Source organism: Camelus dromedarius, chromosome 5, assembly GCF_036321535.1.
Source record: "Camelus dromedarius isolate mCamDro1 chromosome 5, mCamDro1.pat, whole genome shotgun sequence".
Lineage (NCBI taxonomy): Eukaryota > Metazoa > Chordata > Mammalia > Artiodactyla > Camelidae > Camelus > Camelus dromedarius.
The window spans coordinates 86669595-86696655 of record NC_087440.1 but is presented as its reverse complement, the minus strand read 5'-3'; the positions used below and the strand labels follow the sequence as shown (position 1 = coordinate 86696655).

The 27061-nt window shown below is 41.7% G+C and overlaps 1 protein-coding gene across 1 annotated transcript in view; it reads right to left on the bottom strand.

Moving 5' to 3' along the window:
- The window catches only part of AK7 (adenylate kinase 7), a 66697-nt gene extending 41216 nt beyond the window's left edge, over positions 1 to 25481 (bottom strand). The window contains exons 1-4 of the mRNA XM_010987627.3: positions 25360 to 25481; positions 20731 to 20919; positions 14583 to 14691; positions 8593 to 8687 (exon numbers count right to left, since the gene is read on the bottom strand). Of these exons, the coding sequence (XP_010985929.3) occupies positions 8593 to 8687; positions 14583 to 14691; positions 20731 to 20919; positions 25360 to 25461 (495 nt within the window). The 5' untranslated portion in view covers positions 25462 to 25481. The remainder of the gene's footprint in view (positions 1 to 8592; positions 8688 to 14582; positions 14692 to 20730; positions 20920 to 25359) is intronic.
- Between the last annotated feature and the right edge of the window lie 1580 nt (positions 25482 to 27061).

Genomic DNA, 27061 nt, shown 5'->3' with positions numbered 1-27061 from the left:
TGGTCACCTTTCTTTACTCAATATAAAAAAAAACAAATACATAGCTATACTTTTAAAACAGATACTAAGGGGAAAAAAACCCATATATATTAAGATTCTCCTACTTATTAAAATTATGTAATACAAATGAAAATATTCTATTATATGCATCCTTCTTTTGTGTTAAAACTGCTTTATATACAGTTTTGTATTTGTTTAGGTGCTTTGGGCTACAAATAACAAAAAACAAACTCATTTTTTAAATTGAAGCGTAGCTGATTTACAATGTTTCAGGTATACAAAAAAGTGATTTGGTTATACACATATATATATATATATCTTCTTTTTCAGATTCTTTATAGGTTATTATAATATATTGAATATAGTTCCCTGTGCTGTACAGTCGGTCTTTGCTGTTTATCTGTTTTGTATATAGTGGTGTGTATCTGTTCATCCCAAACTCCCAGTTTATCCTTCCCCCTCTTTCCTCTTTGGAAACCATTTGTTTTCTATCATCTGTGAGTCTTTCTGTTTTGTAATAAAGTTCATTTGTGTCATTGTTTTAGATTCCACATATAAGTGATATCATATGATATTTGTCTTTCTCTGTCTGGCTTACTCCACTTAGTATGATCATTTCTAGATCCATCCATGTTGCTGCAAATGGCAATATTTCATTCTTTTTATGGCTGAGTAATACTCCATTGTGTATATATAAGTGTATATATATCACAACTTCTTATCCATTCATCCGTCGATGGGCATCTAGGTTGCTTCCATGTTTTGGCTGTTGTAAATAGTGCTGCTATGAAAATTGGGGTGCATGTATCTTTTTGAATTAGAGTTTTCATCTTTTCTGGATATACGCCCAGGAGTGGGATTGCTGGATCAAATTCAAAATAGCCTAAGCACTGAGGGGATTCATTATTGCCCATGAATAACGTTCCACAATCAGGCACTGTGTGATGGGCATCTTCTCTGCCCTCCAGGTGCCCTCTTAGCTCTACCTGCCTCAGTGTGTGGCCGTCCCCTCCCAGCTCACAGCAAGACTGGCAGCATCAGTTCCACAGGTCACATCCAGGCATGACAACATCCCCAGAGGGACAAAGGCTGCATCTTGCTTGAAGTCTCTCTTAATCAGTGATGAGCCCTTCCCAGCAATTGCCTGGCCCACTTCCCTCTCTGACTGGACCCACTGACTTCCTGGGCACAGAGCTGGACCACACATCCCAGGCTCTCTGGCATTTGGATGTGGCCACATGACTGGGTTTTAGTCAGAGGGATTTGTAGAAGCGATGCACACATCTTCCAGGCCTGGCTCATAAAGCTGCTTGTGCATCACTTTTGTGCTTCTCCCTCTCCACAGGCTTGATGGAGACGTGCTCGGTGGCCCCGAGGTCATTCTGAAAGGTGGCCCAGCCATCCAGTGGAAAGAGCCTGGGTCTCAATTCAGAGTTGGGAGGAGACTTATTCATCAGGAACACCCGCTGTACATTTTATATGAGCAAGAAATAAACTTCCACTGTGGTTAAGACAGCCTACGTTTGGGGATAGTTTGGTGGTTACACCCTCAAATCCCAGAACTGGGTTGCATGCCCACCCTTAGCCAATTGTTGGCAAGGGGAATGGGGCTACCATGGCTTGTCTGGATTAATTGGGATTTTCCCCGGGAGCTGGGACTGGAGACCTCCTTCCTCGGGTCTCACAGACAGTGTGGACACCTGAACATGTGAAGATCCTGCTGGGAAGACAGGAGGATGGCTATGTGACAGGAAACTGGCAGCATCTGCGCCAATCTAGGACTCATTTTTGTCTTTTGAGTCACATAACGAAGTCATGGCCTTTTCATAAGCTCAACTGATTTCAGTGAACCAGGAAGTATCAGTCAGGATCCTGGCAAGAAACAAACAGCACACTCAAGGTAGGTAATTTGAGGAGGGTTCAATAATAGGGCTATTTACAAAGATGTGGGCAGGTGGAGGGAACTCACACACGCCCTGGAGCCAGCAACAGGGCGCTCTGCACCACTCCTATGTCCCAAAGTGTAGAGGGAGCAGGTGAGAATTGGGACCTAGAGGTGAGCAGGGTGGAGAGGGCTTCCCGGCAGGTGCAATGACTGCAGTTGATGGGTTCAGCCTGCCAGCAGCATCAGCAGAAGGGAGTTGGGAGGTTAATTCTCTGATCTCACTCTTCTCATTTCCCCCACCCTCTCACTGGTACTCCACAATGGCCAAACCCAATGGGAGGCAGAGGGCAAGGATGCTTGCTGATCTAGACTGGGAGGTCAGAGCAGGGTGCAGAAGAGTGGAGGTTGGATGTGAATGGAAAGATGGAGAATATCCAATACACGTCATTATTTTTGTGATGCTCAACTTCTCACAGCTGGGGGATCTCCCTCTACCCTCTCTGCACAGCTCATGACATCTCTGAAAATATCTTGGCTTTCTAGCATCAAAAATATGTTGCAGGCATACCCAGAATTTTATTGACTCGAGACATGAAATCAGGTCCCTCCCACGGTGTCCTGGAGTTAGTTTTGCTGGAAAGCAGTGTTAGAGACGCATTTGTGGTCCAGGGATGCCCAGAAGGGCTGTGAGTGGGCTGTTTTTCATGACAGAGTTGAAGATGTATCTTTCTTAGAGTCATGAGTTCACAATGATTTTTCCCAACTTATCTTGTCAGTGTCCCCGACTTTTCTCAAAACAGGTTTCATTGGCTGTTGAGATTTCCTATGATGGTGACAAGCAGAGAGGAGAGGTTCTAGAGAGGATTTCCTGTGTTCCCCAATCTCTGACACCCACCAGCATCTCTGTCCATGGATTTTTATAAGACATTGTTCATATCATTCTAACAACTTCCTCTTTCTTCCAGCTGGATTCTGTTACTTGCAACCAAAAGTCCCTGATTCCAACTGATGCCAAGATCTTCCTCTGCTCTACATCCTTCGATTAATTTGTTGGGGACAAGCCTGCCTTAAGAGCAGTTTGGGCTCAGTTTGCTTCCCCACCTCCCTAGAAGAGGAGCCAGTAATCTCTACGGCCAGACTCTAAGGAAAGCTACACCTTCAGGCTTGAAACTTCTATTCCGATCACGACTTCATCTGGAGCCGTGAGCATCTCTGGGGAAAGGTATTCATAGGTGTTAAAGGAAGTCGTTACACAGTTGCACTCAAATGGTCTCCTTCAATGTTTGTGCTGACCTGTGTGTTTGGAGCATCCCAGATCCTCGGAAGTTCTGTCCTAAGATTTAGATGAGCTTAACTGATAATTACAGACCACCTGTGATTTTAACAAAAATCCCAGAACCGAGCATTCATGAAACTGTTAATTACACAGGGAAAACAGAAATTCCATTTGGGCTTTCTTCTGCTCCAGGGTGCTTCTACTACATTTTATTTATTTGCAGACTTTTTACATGAAAATAATTTCAAATTTACAGAAAGGCTGCAAAAATAATCGAGAACCCCTAAATGTCTTTTACGCAGATTCACTAATTTTTAACATTTTGCCACATTCTCATTCTCTCTCTATTTATATGTATATTTTAAGGACAAATAAAAAGTAAAAATAAGAGGCTTAAGCCTCCCTATTGAACATAAGGGAAGAGACATCTCTCTTTTTCCTTAGAGTGTTATACTTTAGAAAGCTTACCATTGTTAAGTTCTTTCTCTGCCTCTTTGAAATGTGTGTGAGTCTTTTTAGAAGCTAAAATAAGCCTCCTGCCGGCCTTACTACCAAGAAATATCTTTCTGGATCTGGGAGATATCTCTCTGAAATGTAAACAGGGAGACAGTGGCCCTATCTTCCAGTTTCTCCAGGATGGTAGGAGCTTACCTTTGGTGGAGCCTAACCTTGCTCTAAGTCACAAAACTACTTCCTGTCATAAAGATATGAAAGGTTTATTTTTCCTCTGGATAAAGCCCATTAACAAACACACACGATCACCCCAAGCACTCAGTGGATCTAGGACAAACTATGTGTGACAGGTGGTGCTGTTAAGTCCTCTTACTTGAGAACTAGAAACAATAACTATAAACTAACTCATGGAAACATGTATCTAATGGATTGTATCTGCTCGGCTATATAAAAAGGGGAAGACAGTCTCTTCAGCAAGTGGTGCTGGGAAAACTGGACAGCAGCATGTAAATCAGTGAAGTTAGAACACTCCCTCACACCATACACAAAAAAACCTCAAAATGGCTTAAAGACTTAAATATAAGACAAGATACAATAAATCTCCTAGAAGAAAACATAGGCAAAACATTCTCTGACATAAATCTTAGCAATGTTTTCCTAGAGCAGTCTACCCAGGCAATAGAAATAAGAGCAAAAATAAACAAATGGGACCTAATTAAACTTACAAGCTTTTGCACAGCAAAGGAAACCATAAGCAAAACAAAAAGACAACCTATGGAATGGGAGAAAATATTTGCAAATGATGCAACTTGTCAGGCTTAATTTCCAAAATACATAAACAGCTTATACAACTTAATAACAAACAATAAACCCAATCCCAAAATGGGCAGAAGACCTAAGCAAGCAATTCTCCAATGAAGACATACAAATGGCCAATAGGCACATGAAAAAATGCTCAACATCACTAATTATCAGAGAAATGCAAATCAAAACTACAATGAGGTATCACTTCACATCAGTCAGAACGGCCATCATTCAAAAGTCCACAAACAATGAATGCTGGAGAGCGTGTGGAGAAAAGGGAACCCTCCTACACTGTTGGTGGGAATGTAGTTTGGTGCAGCCGTTATGGAAAATAGTTTGGAGATTCCTCAAAAAACTAAAAATAGACTTATCATATGATCCAGCAATCCCACTCTGGGTACCTATCCAGAGGGAACTCTAATTTGAAAAGACACATGCACCCCAATGTCCATAGAAGTGCTATATACAACAGCCAAGACATGGAAACAACCTAAATGTCCATGGACAGATGACTAGATAAAGAAGCTGTGGTATATTTATACAATGGAATACTACTCAGCCATAAAAAAGTATAAAATAATGCCATTTGCAGCAACATGGATGGACCTAGAGATCATCATTGTAGGTGAAGTAAGCCAGAAAAAGTAAGAAAAACACCACATGATATCACTCATTTCTGGAATCTACAAAAAAAAAAGGAAAACAAAGGACACTATGAACTCATCTACAAAACAGAAACAGACTTACAGACATAGTAAGCAATCTTATTGGGGAAAAGAGGGTGGAACGGGATAAATTTGGGAGTATGAGATTTGCAAATGTTAGCCACTATATATAAAAGTAGATTTTAAAAAGTTTCTTCTGTATAGCACAGGGAAGTATATTCAATATCTTGCAATAACCTTTAATGAAAAAGAATATGAAAATGAATATATGTATGTATAAGCATGACTGGGACATTGTGCTCTACACCAGAAATTGACACATTGTAACTGACTGTACTTAAATTAAAAAAAAATTTTTTAAAGGTGAGACTTCCCTCTAACTTTTCCATCTCTTAGCGGACCATGCGTGATGTGTATGACGTTCCGGTTTGATGCTTGCTCAGTAGTAAAGCTGTTTTCTCTCTCTACTTCCTTGTGGAGAGATTTTCTAAGTTGGGTGAACATTTTGCTTTTAATTATATTTCCTCAATTGTATATACATATTATTAATTTTTTTGGAACCATTTTAGAGTAGGTCGTATCCAATATGACCCTTTTCTCTTTAATTTTTGTGTGTATTTCCTAAGGACATTCTCCTATGTAAACTTAGGACAGGAAAATTCATAGTACAGGAAAGCTCAGGAAATTTAATATTGATACGTTGATTTTATTCAACCTACAGTGCAAGCTCCAATTCTGTCAATTGTCTTAATCATATCCTTTATATCATTTTTTTCCCTCCAGGATAGAGTCCAGTCCAGGACCATGTATTACACTGAATTGTCATATCTCTTTAGCCTTCTTCTTCTAGAACAGTGTTTCAGCCTTTTTTGTCTTTCATTGTCATTTTTAAAAGAAGATAGGCAAGTTATTTAATAGAACATCTTGCAGTTTGGGTTTGTGTGAGGTTTTCATGGGATTTGATTCAAGTTTCTACATAGCAAAGCTTGTTTCCTTTATATCCCCATCTACTTCTTCATCCCTTAAATTATTTTGAAGCAAATTTCAGACTTGATATCATTTCATCCATAAATACTTCATTCATTTTACTGCAGTTGAATTTATCAATCTTTTTTTAAAAAAAAAATCAAATAGCATATATTTTCCAACCATAATGGAAGCAAAGAAGAAATCAGTAAGAGAAAGACAAAAATAAAACTATTAGAAATTAAACAACACACTACTGAGCAATCCATGGGTCCAAGAGGAAGTCTCCAAAACATTTAAAAATGCATAGAACTAAACTAAATTAAAAAATAACATATCACCACTAATGGGCTTCAGCTAAGGCACTGCCGAGAGGGAAATTTACAGCACTAAATTCTTATATTAGAAAAAAGGAGAGAACTCAAATCAATAATCTAAGTTGCTACTTCAAAAAGTTAGAAAAAGAAGAGCAAAATAAAGCCAAAGCAGGCAGATGAAAGGCAATAATAAAAATAAGAGCAAAAATAAATGAAATTGAAAACAGGAATACAGAGAGAATCAATGAAACAAAAAGCTGGTTCTTCAAAAAAAAAAATCAATAAACCTCTAGCAAAACTGACATATAAAATGAGACACAAATCACCAATATTGTCAATTAAAAAAAATCATTTAGCATTATTGAGTCTTGTTTAAGAAACACTTCCTTGTAAATTCTATGATTTTCCCCTAAATCATAAGGGGGTGATGGAAAGTTCTACATCTTGATGGTTGTGGTGGTTACACAACAGTATGCATTTGTCAAAACTCATAGAACTCATAGAATTGTGTAAACTATAACTTAATAAACCTAACTTAAAGCCATCTCGAGCCGTTGGGGAAATGCAAATTAGAACCACAGTAGGGCATGCCAAAAGGACAAGGGAGCTAACACAGGAGATGTTTTCCATATTTTCTTTGAGGGAACAATCTCTTCTCCACTCTCAGCCCATCTAGTCTAGGGGGCTGATCATCCCTGCCTCTGGAAGTGGGTAAATGATCCCAGGTGTGGCCAGTCAGAGCTCCGCATTCCCCTGGCTATAGTGACTGGCTTAAAGCGAGGCTCATGACCTGAGACCTGGATGAACAGCATATTCCAGTGCTGAGATGAGACATGGCCAAAGTGGAAAAGAAAATTGAAGCTCCAGGGATGTAAGCTTGGGAGCTCCTGGGAGCCAGAAGGAGGGGAGAGATTATCTGAGAATGAACCCTATTCAGAGGAAAAAAGAAAGAATGGGAGAGAGAAAGAGAGTAGGTTAGTTCTGAGAACATTAAGCTTCTAGATCCAGCTGTTTCTGAAGTCCATTATTGGACTTACCAGTTATGTGAGTTAATAAATCCCCACTTTGCTGAAGTCAGTAAGAGTTAGTCTATAACTGAAGGAGTGAGGACAACCCATCAGGCCAGCAAAATGATCAGTCAAGGGACCAATGATTGTTCTGCAGCAGACACTTTTCTAGACTCTCTGAATGATGGAATTTCAACAGGAATAAAATAACTGGCCTGCTCCTTGAGATAATGGCAACCAAATGGAGTAGGTGAGTGAGGTTTATTAAAAAGGGACATGAAACCTCTGGACCCTGCCCTTGAGGACCTCCCGGTCCACAGAGAGGGGAGATAAATAAATAAATGGCCTTTAGGTAATAAGTCTGCTAAATCTCTAAACATTTCCTTGTTATAAATAACGTATTCCACTGATTCTAACATGAGTTTTAAAATGATTTATACTGAGGGGAGGGTATAGCTCAGTGGTAGAGGGCGTGCTTTGCAGGCTCAAAGTCTTGGGTTCGATCACCAGTACCTCCAGTAAAAAAAAAAAAAAAAAAAAAAAAAAAAAATTAAAACAGAAAGATTATACTGTGACTCAGCATTGAGGTGAAAAGGTGGCTCATAGGCACAGAGGCACTGGAGCAGAGCAGCAAATGCAAATCTGGTATCAGGGGAGAAAATAAACAATGCTAGACGAATGACTCAGTATTTTTTCTTTTTTGCAAAATAATAACCACGAGCTTTATAGGAAATGACGCAGAAATAAATGACATGACTCAGGCTTCACACTGAGTTATTGTGAGGAAAGACAGAACGCAGGTGTGACTCAGAGAAGCTGGACTTAGTCTGAAGAAATTTCGGGAATACTACATTCACTGTATTTTGCTTATATTTTCCTTTGAATGTGTGCAAAAGCATGTAGATGACAAAAATACAGGTTTCAGTAAGTCGAAAAGAGAGCTCTTCCATACATTTAAAGTAAGAGTGATAAGCAAGCATTGTCATAGCCGAATAGGCAGTATTATTATTATTTTCTTTCTAAGCGCCATGTAAAACAACGCGTCCCTTAGAATCGAATGTGCTTGGAGCACAGGAACTTTGCCAAGTGCGTATTATCCCGGGACAGGGCTCAGGAGCGTAAGGCGACACCATCAGCTGCGGAAAGCTCTGTCCGCGTGCAGATTGCACGGCATCGGGGGTGCAAGGCAGCAGAGAAGAAACGCCGGCGCGATACTTACCGGGTCCAGGGGCTTGGACCGCGCCCAGGTCATCACCGTGGACACCAAAATAAACACCTTCCGCTTTTCGAAATGGTTGATTTCTTCGTTCAGGGCTGGAGGGCCAAAAGGCAGAGCGGTTATTTGGATCCATGCAGAACGTGTTTTCAGAATCACGTGTACTTTTAATTACCAGTGGGACCTGAAGTGACTCCTCTTTCAAAGAGCGACTTAACACCACGGAGCTTCCCCTCTGAGGTTTCACTGCCCCATCCCCAACTTTGCTCTTGGCCGGCTCCCTGCAGCCGCCTGACTTTTTTGAACCCAGCTCAAAACTTCAGCCCCTTCTTATTTCCTTGCCTTCAGCAGTGTGCTTTCACTTAAAAAAACATTTTTTTTAAATTGAAGTAGAGTTGATTTCCAATGTTGCTAGTTTCAGGTGTACAGCAAAGTGATTCATATAAATACGTTGTATGTATCTGTTCTTTTTTAGATTCTTTTCCGCTATAGGCTATTACGAGATGCTGAGCATAGTTCCCTGTGCTAGACACTAGGTCTTGTTGGTTTGCTTTCACTTTATCCGAGGGCTAGTGTCACTAATCGCCATAGCTGACAAGGACTGGAACAATTCATGCCTTTATTGGATTCTTACCATTAGGCGCAAGACACTACTATTATCTCTGCTTTTACATATCAGGGAAGGGAGGCACAGTTTGCCCAGAATCCTGGAGGGAAGTGGTGGGGCAGAGTCCAATCCAGGAAGCCTGGCTGCCTGGCCTGTGGTCTCCCCACTGTGCCCCATGGCCGCCCAGTGTAGAGAATGGAGCCAGAGGCCCCAGCAGGGCTGGGGATGCGGGCTGCTGGCCCTAAATCAGAAGGCAAGGCCCTCTTAGGATTTCACATAAAGCAGTCCCTTCTGGCTTAAGCCTTCGTGGAAGGAAATAATCTGCCCACCCCTCCCACTCCCCCTGGCTGGGGGAGGGCAGCCGGTGCCGGAGCGTGGAGGCCTTTGGTGAGGCAGCAGGCTTGATTATGAACCATTGGTAGGGACTGGAATTGAGAACAGCGGTGGACTGGACGGGTGAGGATTTGGTTTCCAAAGGGTTTGGGTTTGTTATTTCCCAGGAGGGCCCTCCCCACGTATAAGCATTGAACCTCCTTGAATACTTTGCAGCGGCACATGATTTCACTAAAATATTTCTCATGACATAATTTTCCAGAAAACACAATCTAAAGTGAGGCCTAATTAAATTGTCGGAGGATCTAAGTGACACAGCTGTCATGGTCCAGTTTTAGTCTCACGAGCTGATGTCTTCAACAACAAGCAAAACAATAAAATACTGATATCCTGAACCCGAGAAACTCATGGATTCCAACCCTAAGTTGAGAGAGAAAGTATTACTGGATTAAGTCTGAGAACACCATGTCCGCACATTAGTTCCAAGGCGAATGCTACCTTTAGTTTCTGCATTTATTCTCTTGGCAAAAACTGCCTCTTCAGTTTAGTTTTGCTCTTCCACCCTTGCTGCTCTGCTGCGCTCCGGGCTGGCCTGCTCTGTGAATGCTCGGCACGCGCAGAGGTCTTCGCGCTGCCTTACCCTCTTCTGCTTACGATCGTTCTAATGGGTCCAAGACGCTCTGCTTGTTCACAGGTGAGCGAGCAGCACATTTTGTCTATATATGCAAATATTTTCTTGCATCTCCAATACTTAATTTCTTTCTCCTATTTTGCCTTCCTTTGATAGTATCTGTGGAAGGCAAAGTAGAATTCTTTTATACTAAAATTTGTGAAAATACTTTAATAAAACACTATTAAGAACTAATACATATTCGTTGTAAAAACAAAAACAGAACAGCCCCTAAATCTAAGTAAATCAGATAAGATGACAAAGTTCCCCCCACTCTTCTCTACAGCCCCACCCACTCCACGTCTGCCCACCCCCATGACTGACCAAGGGCTATACTTTCTTACAGACACAAATACTTTGTATCTCAAAAAAGGAGATAACACATTGAAAACTTTTTCACAAAATGGATAATACAATTTTCTTAATTAAAGTTCTCTATTAGAATGAAGAAGGAAACAATAAAACATACTCTAGATTTTAAAGCTTATGAAAGGAAATGCAGTGTCAAAGTTTGAGAACCCATTACGTTCCCCTGAGGAGCAGTGTGTGTGGGGGAAGGAGAGGCAGGACAGGGGGTCCTATGAAGGGCTGAAGCTCATCTCCCTTAGCAAGAAGTCAGTGGTCAATGTCTAAAATTCATGATCAAGGGGGTAGGTATAGCTCAGTGGCAGAGCGCATGCTCAGCATGCACGCAGCCCTGGGTTCAATCCCCAGCACCTCCACTGAAAAAAGAAAAACATAATCAAGGGACATTGATGCAGGTATTTTTGTGTATTAGGAACAGGTGGTGGGGGAGGGTATAGCTCAGTGGTAGAGTGCGTGCACAGAGTGCAAGAGATCCTCACTCCAATCCCCAGTACTGCCATTAAAATAAATCATTACATAAATAAATAAACAAACCTAATTACCCCCACCCTGAAAAAAATTAAAAGGAACAGGTGGGTTAAATGAGAAGGAATGGAAGAGAAATGCAGGGAATTGCTGCTCTTTATTCTAAATCCTACTGTGCTTTTTAATCTTCAAAACATGTCCAGGTCTTATTTCAGAAAAAGATGAAAAGTTAAAGAGGGGGTTGGAGGATAAATTGGGAGTTTGGAATTTGCAGATATTAACTACTATATAGAAAATACATAAACAGCAAGATCCTACTGTACAGCACAGGGAACTATATTCAATACTCTGTAATAACCTATAATGAAAAAGAATGTGAAAAGGAATATATACATATATGTATAACTGAATCACCTTGCTGTACACTAGAAATTAACACATTGTAAACCAATTATACTTCCATTTTAAAAAAGTTAAAGAAAACTGCAAGTATATAGAAAGAAATCAACTTCCAAAGACTGGCACAAAGTGAGAACTCAGTAAACATTAGGTCTGATCATTATTTTAGGTGGTGCAATTATCTTAGAAAGGGCAATTATGTGTCATCTGTAAATATTTGCAAAGGGACAAAATGTGGAAAGTAGGCTTTAAAAAGCTCTGTTCCAAAAGATGACACGTTGTTCACGTTTTTGATGTGCATCTGACTGAACGAAACTAAGGCCCAAAGTTATAAGTGAGAAAACAAACAGTCTAGGCTCCTGAGGACTCCCACACACCCACAGAGAGTACTTTTCCTTCATTATCTCTCTGAATATGGTACAGACGTTCCCGAGGCCTCATTCCATTTCTCTGAATGTAAGCCAAATTATAACTCTGCTATTGACCCTCTTTGAGGGTTGGCAATGTACTGCCTGTCTTTGTAAATAAAGTTTTATTGGAACGCAGCCCATTTATTTACATATTGTCTATAGCTGTGTCCTTGCTACAAAGGCAGAGCAGTTGGCTTGAAAAGCCAAAAATTTTTACTTTCTGGCTTTTTACAGAAAAGGTTTGCTGACCTCTGAACTAATTTGCTGACAACAAAGATATTGAAGTGTAAAAAAAATACTGAAAAGTGAGGTGCTCTGTGTCTTTTTGGCTGTCCTCCTAGTCTGGAATGATGATTCAAATAAGCTGATTAGCTCTACTTTGCTCCTGTCTTAGTAAGGAGATGAATCACAACCAAACTGCTAAACATCATCTTGTACCTTAGAGTTCATTACCTTTTTTTAAAAGCATTTTAAAAATGAAAGCATTCTCTGCAACCCCTTCCTGACCCTAGCTGTCAGGGAACATTTGCTGAATTGAAACAAATCATCACAGTTAGAAATAATTCTTGTCCTCCTGAAATCACATCCCTCTGGTGATGCCTTTCATGGGAACATGCCATTCTCTGTCCTGCATGAAAGTTTCTCCCGTGTCCCTCAGCTCTCTTGTGGACCTAGAAGAGCCTTGAGGGTATAACCTTTTTCTTATTTGTCTTTGTATTTTCCCGGTATATTCAACCCCACATTTTTAAGCAGTGCCTGTAGAATGATAAAGCTTGAATTTTGAAAGTCCATGCTTCATTTCTTTTAATGAGTAAAAATATTCTATTCTTTGGACACATAGATCAATGGAATAGAATAGTGAATCCATCTATGTGCCTGTGGTCAATTAGTCTACAGCAAAGGAGGTAAGAATATACAACAAAGAAAAGACAGTCTTTTTAATAAGTGATGCTGGGAAAACTGGACAGCTACATGTAAAAGAATGAAATTAGAACATTCTTTAACATCTTATACAAAAATAAACTCAAAATGGGTTAAAGACCTAAATGTAAAATTGGAAACAATAAAACTCCTAGAGGAAAACATAGGCAGAACATTCTTTGACATAAATCATACAATATTTTTTTTGGATCTGTCTCCAAAAGCAAAAATAAACAAATGGGACCTAATTAAACTTAAAAGTTTGCATAGCAAAGATAATCATTGATAAAACAAAAAGATAACCTACTGAATGGGAGAAAATATTTGCAGGTGATATGACAGATAAAGGGTTAATATCCAACATGTATAAAGAGCTCATACAATTCAGCATCACACACACACACACACACATAAAGCAACTAAAACACTGGGCAGAAGAACTGAATAGATGTTTATCAAAAGAGGAAATGCTGATGGCCAACAGGCACATGAAAAGATGCTCAGCATCGCTAATCACCAGGGAAATGAAAATCAAAACCACAGTGAGATACCACTTCATACCTGTCAGAATGCCTATCATCAAAAAGAACACAAATAACCAATGCTGGTGAAGATGTGGAGAAAAGGGAATACTCATACACTGTGGTGTGCATATTGGTGCAGCCACTGTGGAAAACAGTATGGAGTTTGCTCAAAAAACTAAAAAAAGAACTTCATATGACCCAGCAATTCCACTCCTGGGTATACGTCTGAAAAAACAAAAACACTACTTTGAAAAGATCCATGCACTTCAATGTTCACAGCAGCATTATTTACAATTGCTAAGATATGGAAGTAACCTAAGTGTCTGTCAACAGATGAACGGATAAAGAAGATGTGGACTACTACTCAGCCATAAAAAAGAGTGAAATCTTGCCATTTTCAACAACATGGATGGACTTGGAGGGTATTTTGCTAAGTGAAATAGGTCAGACAGAGAAGGACAAATCCTGTAGGATATCATTTATATGTGGAATCTAAAAAATACAACAAACTAGTGAATATAGCAAAAAGGAGACAGACTCACAATACAGAGAACAAACTAGTGGTTATCAGTGGGGAGAGGGAAGGGGGAAGGGGCAATATAGGGGTAGAGGATTAAAAGGTGCCAACTGTTAGGTATAAAATGGGTTACCAGGATATATTGTACAGCACAGGGAATATAGCCAGTGTTTTATAATAGCTATAAATGGAGTATAACCTTTAAAATCTGTGAGTCACTATATTGTACACCTGTAACTTATGTAATATTGTACATCAACTACCCTTCAATAAAAAATTCTATTCTTTGGAAGTGTCTATTGCTAAATTAATTACACAAGGAGGCTGTGAGACTAAGGTGGTTCTAATACCTTAGCAGCTTAGATAAGCAAACCAAAACCTAAGAACAGCTAGTCACAAACAGCCAACTAGGCTCTTCCAAAGAAAGTAAACGCTTAAGCTATAGCCAATCAAAGAACTGCTTTGCTTCCGGCTTCCCTCTATAAGTGTCTTGCCCTTGGCTCCTGCTGGCGGAGTGCCTGACTGCTTCTGGTTTGGTGCTGCCCAATACAACTCGATTTTTGCTCACATAAACTCTTAAAGATTTTAATATGCCTTGATTTCTCTCTTAACGTGATCCACAGGCATATCCACGGGTCTGATTTCACTTTGCGTTCTTAGGTACGTCTCGGATCAGCTCTTCTACAGCCCTAATTTGCCTAGTGTGCCTTAGATGACTTTCAGGTACAGTAAACGGCACCAAAGTCACATCTCTGGAGATCACAGGGTGCATCTCACTGACCGGAGACTGCCCAGATGGCTTCCTCCACTTGCTGCGGGTTCTCGGTAATGTTATAGATGATAACGTCGCACTCCAGCAGGTGCATGAGAAGGTCCTCTCGAGAGATGGCCTGAAAAGAAAGCTGACAGTCATTTGTTGCAAGGGGCTAATGAAGTAACTTTACTATTTAGACAGGAATGACAATTTCCAAATTAGATGTACTGCACTGAAGGTCCCACAAGAAACATTTGCGGAGGGATATCTATTTAAAATGAAACTTTGGCTCTCTTCTGTGTGTAGTTTTCAAGTAACAAAGAAGTTTATGAAAATGGCTGGGAGCAGATGATGAAAAAATTGCATAATAATCTTAGGCACTATTTCTGCGGGCTGTTTAAACCCCGATTCAGAAGGGAAGAATTAGAACACACAGGAGGAAACTGTGTGAGGCATTTAAAACTAACTCAATCTCTATGCCAGTTTATTTGAGCAATTATATACCATGAATCACTCAGAAGTGCTGATGAGTGATGAATGTGGATTATTTCAGGAGCCTCAAGATGGATTAATCTGTTCTTGTTTGGGATGTAAGGTAACTTATCACAATTGACAGCTGGGAATATTTTTAAATGCAGAAACTCTTGATGGTTAAAAACATCAAGTTCTTCCATTAGATGAAAGTATCTTTGGTGATCATTGTCTTTAACTAGCTATTCCTTGCTGCGTGGATGCCAGCACATTTTCCGGCAGTGCCATACCGTGGGTGGCTATTAAAGACAACTGTAAAATGACCAGGATTTGCATGAGTTGTTATTCCTGCTGCCTCAAGGATCAGATATTCCCCCACAGATCCTTGACCAGTTGCATTAAAGCAGAACCTTTCAGATCAAACTTGGTCTCTTACCACACAACTTTGTTGGTGAACCAAAAAGGGAGATGACTTTCTTTAGAGGTTAACATATCCTTGTTAAATTCAACTGCACAGACCGCCAGTGTATCCAGTCTGTTCTTTAAGTCCTTTTGTGTCCAGCTGTTTTCATGTCCTAGGGATGCTGTAACTAAGTTCCAAAAACCAAGTGACTTAAACAGCAGAAAAGTGTGTCTCACGGTTCTGGAGGTTAAAAGCCCACGATCCAGGTGTGGGCAGGGCTAGTTCCTTCTGAATGCTGTCAGGGAGCTTCCGCTCAATGGCTCTTTCCCAGCTTCTGGTGGTTCACTGACCACCTCTGGCATTTCCTGGCTTGTAGAAGCATCACCCAGATCCCTGCCTTCATCATCACATGACCTGCTCCCTGTACCTGTGTCTGTGTTCAAATTTTCCCTTTTTATAAGGACCTCAGGCTTATTGGATTAGGAGTCCACCCAAATGAATTCCTTTGAACTTGATTTCCTCTGTGAAGACCCTATGTTCAAATATGACTCAGCCATTCATAAGAATGAAATAATACCATTTGCAGCAACATGGATGGACTTAGAGATGATCACACTAGGTGAAGTAAGTCAGAGAGAGACAAATATCATATGATATCACTTATGTGTGGAATCTGAAATAGGACACAAGTGAACTTATTTACAAAACAAAAATACACTTGCAGACATAGAAAACAAATTTGTGGTTACCAAAGAGAGAAGGGCGAGAGGCAGGGGTAAACTAGGAGTTTGGGATTAGCATGTACAAACTACTATATATAAAATAGATAAACAACAAGGTCTTACTATACTATACTCAATATCCTGTAATAAACCACAATAGAAAAGAATATGAAAAAGAATATGTATATATATGTATAATTGAATCACTTTGCTGTACACCAAAAACAAACACCATATAGTAAATCAACAATACCTCAAAAAAAAAAAAAGATCCTATGTTCAAATAAGCTTTCGTTCTGAGGTACTGGAGGTTAGGACTTCAACATGTCTTGGACACAATTCAACCCATATTATCAATTGGATTTATTTTCTGGGCTATTCATACGAGAGGGAAGACCCTCTGAAAATGCTGATGCAGACGTTGATTGTCACCTTGTCAGCAACATGACGATGTGAGAGGAAGTCACTCCCCTGGTACAGCCAGGACTCACCTAGACTCAGCAATGACACGAAGAGAAAGGAGGAACACTGGGGGATGGGGAGAAATCAAAGATGCTTGTTCCTATGCAGGGCATTCCAGGTCTCTTTCAAGAGACAGAAGATGAAGCCTCTCTGATTCTGGCCTGTGAAACCATGTGAGCACGGTGTCCAGAGGAAAATATGCACACTTGTTAATCATAGTTGGATTGATTTAGAAAGAAATAGGCGCGTTTTCAAGAGAATGGTCATCCTGACCGCATACTCAGTGATCATGTTCATGCATTCCTTTGTTTATCCAACAAATATTTGTGGGCCCTGATTTTGACCCCAACGAGAGAGAGACAAAAATGACTACTACATGATTACTGATTCTACAGAGGTGTGTGTGTGTGTGAGTGGGGTGTGTGTGTGTGTCATTGGGAACTTTTAGCAAATAACTATGGTCTAACATGTACAAAGACACAACTAAGCATGTATGAAGACTGCACAAATTAGAAAAAGGTAACCTGCTCTGGGTGGGAAAATTGTAAGGCACCCACTCTGGGGCACACTGTAGCCAGCAGAACACATCACTTTTCAGTCCCTAGTCATGCCCATAGCTGGGCATCCTTGTGCAGTGCACAACCTGCACAGCTTACACAGCAGCTCCCAATGTGGAAAGGGCTATCATGGAGGTAACTCTGAGGTTTGATGAGCCAGGAGAAATATATGATTCTGGCTTATAGGAGTTGATATTTGAGTTGGGCTGGAAGGGTGAGTACAAGGTCACTCAGCAGAGCCTGGGAAGTTCGGGGAATAGCAGGCCATTTGCTGAGCCAGGCAGAAGCACCTTTTACAACCTGGACCAGCCTGTTTTCCAGAGGACCTTAGGGGGCCTTGATCTGTGTGGTAGAGAAGAGTTTGAAGCTGCATTTGCCTGGCTCTGTAGGTGAGACTGAGAACTCACAATTGTCCTTTCCAGGCAGTTCTGGATGCTCTGTGTGCCCACCTCTGTCATCATGGATGGAGCCGCTAGTTTACATCACAGAGTCCCCCCTAGGCTGTAAGCAATGGGTGCATCCGTGGCTCTTTAAAGTGCTCGATACACATTCACTGAATCAAATTCAGGTATAAATAATGATCAGTGATGTAGATCTGAACCAAAGCGAATAGCTAGGAGAATGGAAAGGAGGCATTCTTTAGCAAGCTAGTAAAGAGACCGGTTGAGGATTCCATGACTGAGAGGACACAGGAGGTGACAGTGCCCACTAAAGAATGTCACTCACCATCCAGCTCTGCAAGGATTAGGTCATTAGCCACTGCAACAGCCCACCTCTGACACTCCCTGAAAGGAACTCAGGGTGGGGATCAGGAATGAGGCACTCTGTACTCTGGGGAAAACTGGCAGAACAGGACTTCACACAGCTATTTTAGGAGAAATTTTTAGGAACCTGATTTCTTGCATCTTCTCATACCTAGAAAAGCAGTAAGATCATTAATGGAGACATCTGTTCCTTGTGAATAGCAGTGACCTTTTACTGGGACGTGTGCTTGGTTTTGTGTACCCCCTTAACCAAAAATCACATATATACTTACCTGCCCCTCTGCCTCTTTGGAGCAGTTCCTCAGAGCGCTCCGAGAGGCTGTCTCCCAGGCTGTAATCCTCAGTAAGCCCCTAATAAGATGGAACTCACAGCTCTTAAATTATGTGTTTTGTTTTGTTTTCCAGTTCACAGTCGGGAGTCAAGAGCCCACAGCAATACCAGGGTTTCAGCTCTGATGGGGACAAGTGCATGGTGAATGCTATAAAGGACACCCTTAGTTGTCGAGAAATGTCTATTTCGTCTTCCTCTTTCCCAGCAGAACCGCACTTAGCCCATGGGAGGTTAACTCATCCTCTAGTTCAAGGGATGGGCCTTACTGATCTCAGGGTGAGTGACTGGTTCAGGAATGGACAAGTGACTCATTTCAAGGCAGTGAGATTCAAGGAGATACTTGTGGGGTGCTGCTGGAACACTCATCCTCCTTTCTCTGTAACAGCCTTTCTCTTCATCAGGTTGTGGCTGTGTATGTGTACAAATGCCTGGACTGTTGCAGTCTTGCTGCCAGCCTGAGGATGAAGTAATCCTCAGAGGAAGATGGAACCCAGGAAAGGGCAGGAAAAGGGACTGCAGCCCCTGGATCCCTGGATCATGCCAGGCCTGAAGCAGGTTCTTCCTTGAGATCACCAGCCACATAAGCTGATGAATTAACCTGATTTGCATTGCCTTTTTTTTTTCTATTACTTGCAGCTCAAAACAGCCCAAACTGATACAGACAGCAAGGCCCTTAATAAAAATTAGGAATACAAAGGGCTGAGTGTAATAAAGTTAATTTGGGGTATGCTGATGTAGAAATGATGCAGGAAATCTGGGGGAGAGGGCTAGGAAGCAGTTGGATTTGCCGGTCAGTCCACAGGGCTGGGGAGGGATCTGAAAGGCACTGGCCTGTATGGGAGCTGAAGCTATAGGGCTGGATACTATTTAAGAAGGATGCCTAACAGGAAACTGTATTCATTATCTTATAATAACCTATAATGAAAAAGAATCTGAAAAAGAATATATATATATATATATATATGTATATGTATATGTATAACGGAGTCACTTTGCTGTACCTGAAACGAACACAACATTGTAAATTAACTATACTCAATTTAAAAAAAGAAGTAAAAAAAAAAAGGATGCCTATTGGGAGAGAGGGGGAAGCCGAGGGGGAAACTTCATTTAAAGGATGGAAAGAAGAAAAGGAGTTAGTGAAAGAGCCCAGGAAGGAGTGCTTGGATGCATAAGGGAAGTGAGAGGTCATGCTACGGCTGCAGATGCAGGAAGGAGAGTTTCTCCTGGGAAGCAGGGGGCTGGGTAAGCCAGGCCCTGGGGAATTAGGAGCTCACTGGTGATAATGGCCTGGGCACTGCCTGTGAAGGGGTGGGGACTGGAGAGTGCAGGAGTGAAGCCTGCAAATGTGGCTGAGCCCTCTCTCAAGTTTAGCGGTGGCAGGCGCCCGGGGGCAGAGAAAGAGGCGGGGGGGGGGGGGGGGGGGAATTAAGTGTGTGTGTGTGTGTGTGTGCGCGCGCTGTGTGGTGCTGTGGTTTTTTGTTTGCTTTTTTTTCATTGGGAAAGATTTGAGCATACGAATAGGTGGAAAGAGAAAAGCCAGTGTCGAGCGAAGACCCAGAAGAGGGTGAAAGGGGGTAAGTGGTGAAGAAAGCTCCCAGAGATGGTGGGAGGGGGCTGAAGCCCTCATCCACGAATGCTGATTGAGGGCCACTGCTGCCAGTCTCGCATAGGCATGAGAAAAAGTGGGGTGCAGTCTCTACTGTCTACAATCAATGTGACCCACAATAGACAGATATTAACAATAGAGTGGGGAAAGTGTTAGGATCTAGGCAGGTCAGAATCTAAACTGGGAGTAGGGAATCATGGAGGGCTTCCTAGAGGAGATGACATCCTGAGTTAAATCTTGAAGGATGAATAGGGCTGACTGGGGGAGAGAAGAGAAAGGCTGTTGCAGGGTACAGCGTGGGCAAAGCTGTCTCTTAGGGTCTGGAGAGTAGCAGTTATGGTGATGGGAGGTGTTAGACTGGGACAGCCGCCCCTCTTGGCAGTATTTAAATGTCTCAGGATGAAGATTGTGTAGAATGTGTCTTGTGAAGGAAGCACTGTTTCTCAATAAGACAGCAATATAATAATGGTATGTCATTCCCGAGTGGTAAATCAAAGGACATTTCTCTTTCACTGACGCCGCCGGCCGTGGTCCAGAGTCATGTCGGTGTAAAGCGGGGCAGAACATGTTTGAAACACAGGGTAGAGAATTTTGTGAGTCTGAAAGTCCAAATGAGATCTATACTTTCTAAGAGTAAATCATTTAGGTTCTTTGCTGCAGGCAAGCCTTTAAAGTGGAGGCCATGGTGGTTAATCTCCATCACAGGCGCACGACCCCCACCGTTCCCTTCCCCACCCCGTCGCGATTGGCAGAAGAGACGAGGTGAGAAGCAAAGACTCATGAACACATTGTAAGGACATCGCAGCCAAAGGTGGCTCTTGCCTTGGTCTCCTCTTAGCAGCACCCCTGGACTTACACGGTACGTCTCCACTGCAAAGTCGGGCTGGGGGGTTTCAGGCGTGGAAAGCGTGCCCACGATCTGAAACGTGCCTTCCTTCAGTTTGGTGGAGGAGGCTTCCGGCATCGCCGATTTATTTTCCTCTTCCTCTTCCTCCTCTTCGGTAATTTCTTCCAGTGAAGCCCCGACGACACAGTTGGAAAGAAACTGCAAGACAACAGAAATTTCCCAAATACTAAGCACAACTTAGAGGAAGGACACTCAATGAATGATGATTCTATAAACTGACCTTTACTGAAAGCTTGCTAGCGGCGCCGCTCAGCAGAGCTAGTGTTTTGTACACTGGTGTCTCCTCGAAGTGGGTTTAATTCCCACGACAGCCCAGTGAAGTGGGTACTGTTAGCATTTCTCATTTTGTAGGCAAGGCACTCAGTCTCAGCTTAAAGAACTCATTAAGGGTATCATCCTGCCCTCGCACTAGGCAGAGCTGGGCTATCTTGTACGTGACGTTATGTTGCGGAAAAATGTGTTACAACTCAGTGTTATAGCTCCATGTTACAGCTCAGTGGTGACAGCAACCTGGATCCTCGCGAGAGACCAAACAGCACTCGGAGAGTTGGAGAACTCAGGTTTACTACGCCAGCGGGCCCAGAGGAGTTAACACCCAAGCTGTGGACCCCGTCTGTAGGTTTACACAGGCTTTTATAGGCGGCCAGTTCACACTTTGCAACATTATATGCAAATAAGGTATAACAAAAGTTGACTAATTCTGAACAAGCTTTGTAGAAATGGACCAATCAGGAGGGAGAGAAATAACCAATCAGGAGTGATCTCCATGCAAATGAAGTACTACAAATGGATCAATCAGGAGTGAGCTCAGGGAACCAATAGAATTTTAGGGGTAAGTTCCACTTTCCTAGAAGTAAGCGGTTTCAGAGGCAAAGAATGAGATAAAGCCGCTGGACCAGGGAACTGGATGGTGCTGGCAGGAGAGTAGTGGCCCTGCCTGGGGGGTCCTGCCAGTCTTTTTTATGGGGCTTCCCACCTCAGTTTGTTTTGTCCAGCAGAAATGTAGAAACGTAACGTGATCCACTCATGTGACTTAAATTTACTGGGAGCCACATCAACAAAAGTGAAAAGAAACAGGTGAAGTTAATTTAGATAATGCTTTTCTTTAACCTAATCTATTCAAAATATTATCAATTTAACATGTCATCAATGTAGACATTATTGAGATATTTTATATTCTTTTTTCCCCATAGTGTTTGAAATTTGACGTGCATTTTACACTTACAGCACATCTCCATTTGGATTAGACATATTTCAACATTCAATAGCCAATAATGAAATAGAATGAGGTTGACAAAGTTTCTTTTCTTCTTTTACAAAAGCTATCTTTGTGAGTGGCTTATGCAGTGACAAAGTTTCATATATATCAAGTGTATGTATATATACATAGAAATAAATAATAATTTTAATTTATATATTAAATATATAATTTAGAGATTCAACTTAGGTAAATAATCGTGATGATATCACACCTTGGGAGTAAAAACATAAAACCAATCAAACAAAAAGTCCTATCCTCATTTTTTTGATGAAAAACAGTCCAAGTTAGTAGGCAAGGTGTCAGGTTCAACCTCTTATTGTAATATATTTTTCCCAAGTATGCCATATATATTTTCATTTGTCTCTCAAACACATTCAATTTTATGATCCCATTTCACAATCGAGTAATAAGTAGCAGTAAATAATTTGCTTGGGTAGAGAGAGGTAAGGTTGGAACTTCTGATATAATACCCAAAGCTGCAGAGGTCACTTACTACTCCTTCCCAGGGACCTCGGGGAGAAGGGGGTGGGGTGGCATTGCCCAACTGTGCCATAAGCCTGAGGATAACATACATGGTTTCCATGTTTTTTAGATGCTTTATATTCCTACTCCCCTTTGCTTAGTGCAGATAACAGCAATTACTTGGATTTTCAGAAAGTAAGGTCCTGGTTAGTTAAGGGATAACTGGAAAATTCTCTGATACGCTTTTGAAAAAAACCTCTACAAATGAAAAAGTTTTATTGTAAAAATATTATGTTGTAAAAAATAATCAGAGATCGAAAGGAGGTCAAGTAAAAAGTTAAATTCTCTTTCCTCCCTCCCTCCTAATCTCAATCATGTCCTCTCCCTTTTTAAGTCATCCAATGGCTTTCACTGGATTTAGAACCTAAACCAAATTCCTGACCAAAGCCCTGCAGTATCTGGGCCTTTGTACTTGACTCTGATTTTTAAACTTACCTAATAAATACCGGTGGAGTGCTGACCAGGTGTCAGGCACTGTTTAGTTGCTGCGGGGAACCATGTTTCTGGGTCGTGATTTAACCACTGAACTTATTTGTCAGTTACCTGTTCATGGGCCCTTTCATAAAATATATTAAAAATTGTATGACTGTATTTCAATAACAACACACAATCTTTGACTTTAAAATTTAATTTGCCTTCTTCTGATTTTAAAATAAATTTAAACATTTTTGTCTTTTGGGTCCTGGGCATGATGCCTGCTGGCGGCCCTGGAGCCCCTGGTTCACTGCATCCTGACCGCTCTGTCCTCTGCAACCTGACTCCCACCTCAGAACCTTTTCCCCTGCCGTGCCTTCTGGGAACTAGTTCCTCCGGCCGGTTCCTCTTCCTGTGTACGTAGGATTAAATGTCACCTTTCAAAAGACCCCTTCCATGCAACTCTATTTAAAGCAACCGCTCTCTACCACCAGTCAACATCTGCTATTCTCTTTCCTTTGGAATACTTGCCACATATTGAAGTATCTTGCTTATTCTAAAAATTATTTGTTGGCTGTCTCCTTCCAGAAAGGCAGGGTCCTCAACTGCAGCAACATTTTTTTGGTCTTATTTACTGTGCCTGCCTTTTAGTAGGAGGGCATGAATGAGTGAATCCCAAACTCCAGAGATAACAGTTAAGTGTCTTGTGGATCCTTGGAGACGGTTTGTGTATTTAGATTAGTCTGTCTGTCTGTTTACCTACCTATCTATCTATCTACCTACCTACCTACCTACCTACCTACCTACCTACCTATCTAGTGATCTATCTTCTCTATATTTGTATCTATCTTTTTGAAAGACACAAATAAGTTCATACCACTCCTGGCTTTTTAATGCTTTGTTATTGCATTTAGTTTTGTTTGTGTCCTTGTCCCTTCTTTCTCCACTTTCCTGGTAATGTGGAAGATATAGCATGTGTTTTTCACCCCTTCTAGTAGGTATATATAATATATAATTATATACTATTTACATATAGATATATATGAAATGATATATATACTATCACATATGATATATATATATACTATCACATATATTGTTTAGCATATGTAATGATATGCTACATTTACAATATACTATTTGTACATATAAATTATATATATTTTTTGACCAATCAACTGTAGATGGTGTAGTGGGTTGAATAGTGGGCATGTGTGACTGTATTTGGAAGTAGGGTCTTTGCAGATGTAATCAGGTTAAAATGAAATCACAGTGGATTAGAGTAGGCTGTAATCCAGTGACTGGGGTCATAAGAAGTGGGAAATTTGGACACAGAGATGCTTAGGGGAGAACACCATGTGAAGACAGAGGCAGAGACTGGAGTGGAGTGATGAGCCTAGCCAAAGGATGCCTAGAATTGCCCACCAGAAGCTAGGAGAGAGGGCTGTAACAGACTCTCCTCTAGAGCCTCCAGTAGGAACCAACCCTACTGACACCTTGATTTCGAACTTTTGGCCTCTAGAACTGGAGAGAATAAATTTTGTTGTTTTAAGCTACCCAGTTTGTGGTAATTTGTTACTGCAGCCCTAGGGAGACTATACAGATGATATGCACTGTAGCCCCATCTTATTTTAGGCAGCTTGTGTTGTCTGAAAGTGTGATCAGTAGCCTCACAGAAGTCTATCCAAGGTGAGGTTAGACTTCTGTGTAGCTCCAGAGGGTAGGAATAAGGTCAATGAGTCCTACTCAGGGAAATGATAAAATTAGGGATTTCTTTTGGCTACTGAATACTTTAAGATGAAGGGCCCTAGGGTCGTCTTTTTGAGTATCTTCATTTTCTTGGCAGGTCTAAAGACTGGGAAGGGTGAGGAAGCTAAATGGGACTCAGGGCCCCAAACAGTACCCGGCAAATAATAGACACTAAAACCGTATGTTGAAAGGATGATGAATGAAAAATACTTCGTGGGTGATATAACCACTAGACTTCCTATTTGTCAGTTAACCTGCTTCAGACGCGGTGGATGAGTGGAAAGAGAACCTGGTTAGGAGGTCGGAGACCCGGGCTCTAAGTCTAGGTCCTGCCCCTAACTCGCTATGTGATCTTGGGCAAGCTCTTTTCTCCTTTTGAGCCCCAGTTTCCTCGCATTAACAGGGGAGCAACGGGGGCTGGACCAGCGATTTCCAAATAGCTGGGCTTCCAGGCAGGGCGCTTGCTTGTCTAGCCTGGGGGCAGACTGGGGAGCAGGGGGCATTGGCCGTGTCAAGGACAAAAACCCTCCCTCAGGGGACCCCCTGAGAGCGCCCCGTGGGGTTTCGCGGGCCCGGGAGCTGGGGACTGGGAGCTGGGGGCTGGGGTTCTGCTCTGACCCATCGCGGCTCACCTTCCCGATGTTTCCGCTGCTGTATGAGTCCAGCAGGTTTATAAACACCCTCTGGATCCGTATAACTTTCTCCGTCGGGGCAGCAACTTCCTCTTCAGCCATGGTGAGAGCCGCTCTGGTTGCTAAGGAGAAAGCGTCCGTTTGGTTGCCTAGGAGGTGGGGCATGGGCCCCAGGACCGCTGGGACGGGGTGGCCCTCGGGGCGGGGCCTCGGGCGATGGGCGGGGCGTTCCCGGATTGGGGGCGGGGCCTCCGGTTTCCCGCGCTCCCAGGAATTTTCCTGCCTAGGGCGCCCCGCCCGAGTGCTTGTTTCCGCCTCGTCGCGCGTGCTCCCGGGGCCCCCTGTTCCCCTGGGTTTAGGGTCCGGGACGCCCGAACTACAACGTGTGTGGACTCGCGTGTGCAGCCAGTTGCTGCTTGGTCCATTGGGCTCAACCGGCTTAGTTCCGGAACGACATCTCGGGTTGAGCTAGGCGCCGCTAGAGGCCATTTGTCCTGGGAATTCACCCACATTCACAAAGGGATAGAATTTAGACTTCTGCTCTTTCCAAATCAGGTTAGACATGCAGTTGTTGACATACACCGACAAATTAAAATATGACATTAAATTTTTCTTATCACATCGCTTCTCGGCCTTTTGGCTAAGATCAAGTGATAATTTTTCATATCACAGAACCACAAAGGTCATGGTGGACTGTGTATACATCCTGTTATCTTAGAAGAATAGTTTGATTCTACTGAAATGTTTTTGTGCTTTAAACATTAACTGGTTAAATGTGAATATTTAACACGTGGAGCCATTTTGTACTTTTTTTTTTTTTTTTTTTTAAATACTGATTATCTCAAAAAATGGAAGTGGCATGGGAGCTCCAGACAGCCTGGAGATTCTGGGCACTCAGGCAACTGGGAGACTTGGCTTTGCGTTCCAGCTCTGCAGCCATTTGTGGGAGACTGGGACCAATCTTTTAACCTTCCCATAGCTATTAAATTGACTGTAAAACAAGGGTGAAACAACCGACCTAACAGCTGTCAGGATTAAATAAGATACATGAAAGCATTTTCTGAAGTGGTCTCCAAAAGTGATTTTTTTTTTTTTTGGCAACGCTAAAATGCACACTTCTACAAGTGCGAGAGTTCTGATTCCATTTTTTGTTTGTTTGTTTCCCAACTTCCATGCCCTTTCCTTCTTACAGGTATGTCTCATTGAAACTTCTTTGTTTTGATAAAATAACAGTTTAAAACTTGGCAAACTCAGTTTGGGAACAGCTTGCTCACACACAGCAAATTCTTTTTTAAAATTCTCAACAAGTACTGTCACTTTAAATATAAAAAGATTCATGCAAGATCAGAACAAAACTTGATGGAACACACAAGTATTCTTTTAAAAGACCTGTGAAATATTCTAGAATTCACTAGATGCCTCATTTCCAGTTTGTCCCTATTGACATGCAGTTAAGCGGTTAAGTACTTTTATTCAACCGGTCATGCTACTATAAAATATAACTCACTTTTGTTTCATTCTTATTATTTAGACTATTGATAACTGGTAAATGAGCTAGTTACAGTAAGGGGATGGCTTCCAAAGAGTTTTATAGCAGATTGGTAGTTTAGGAAAAGAGATTCTATTGATTATTTCCATTATGCCAACTTATGTGTCTTTTACTGTTATCCTTTTACTCTTTGAGAATCAGCTTTCAGATAAC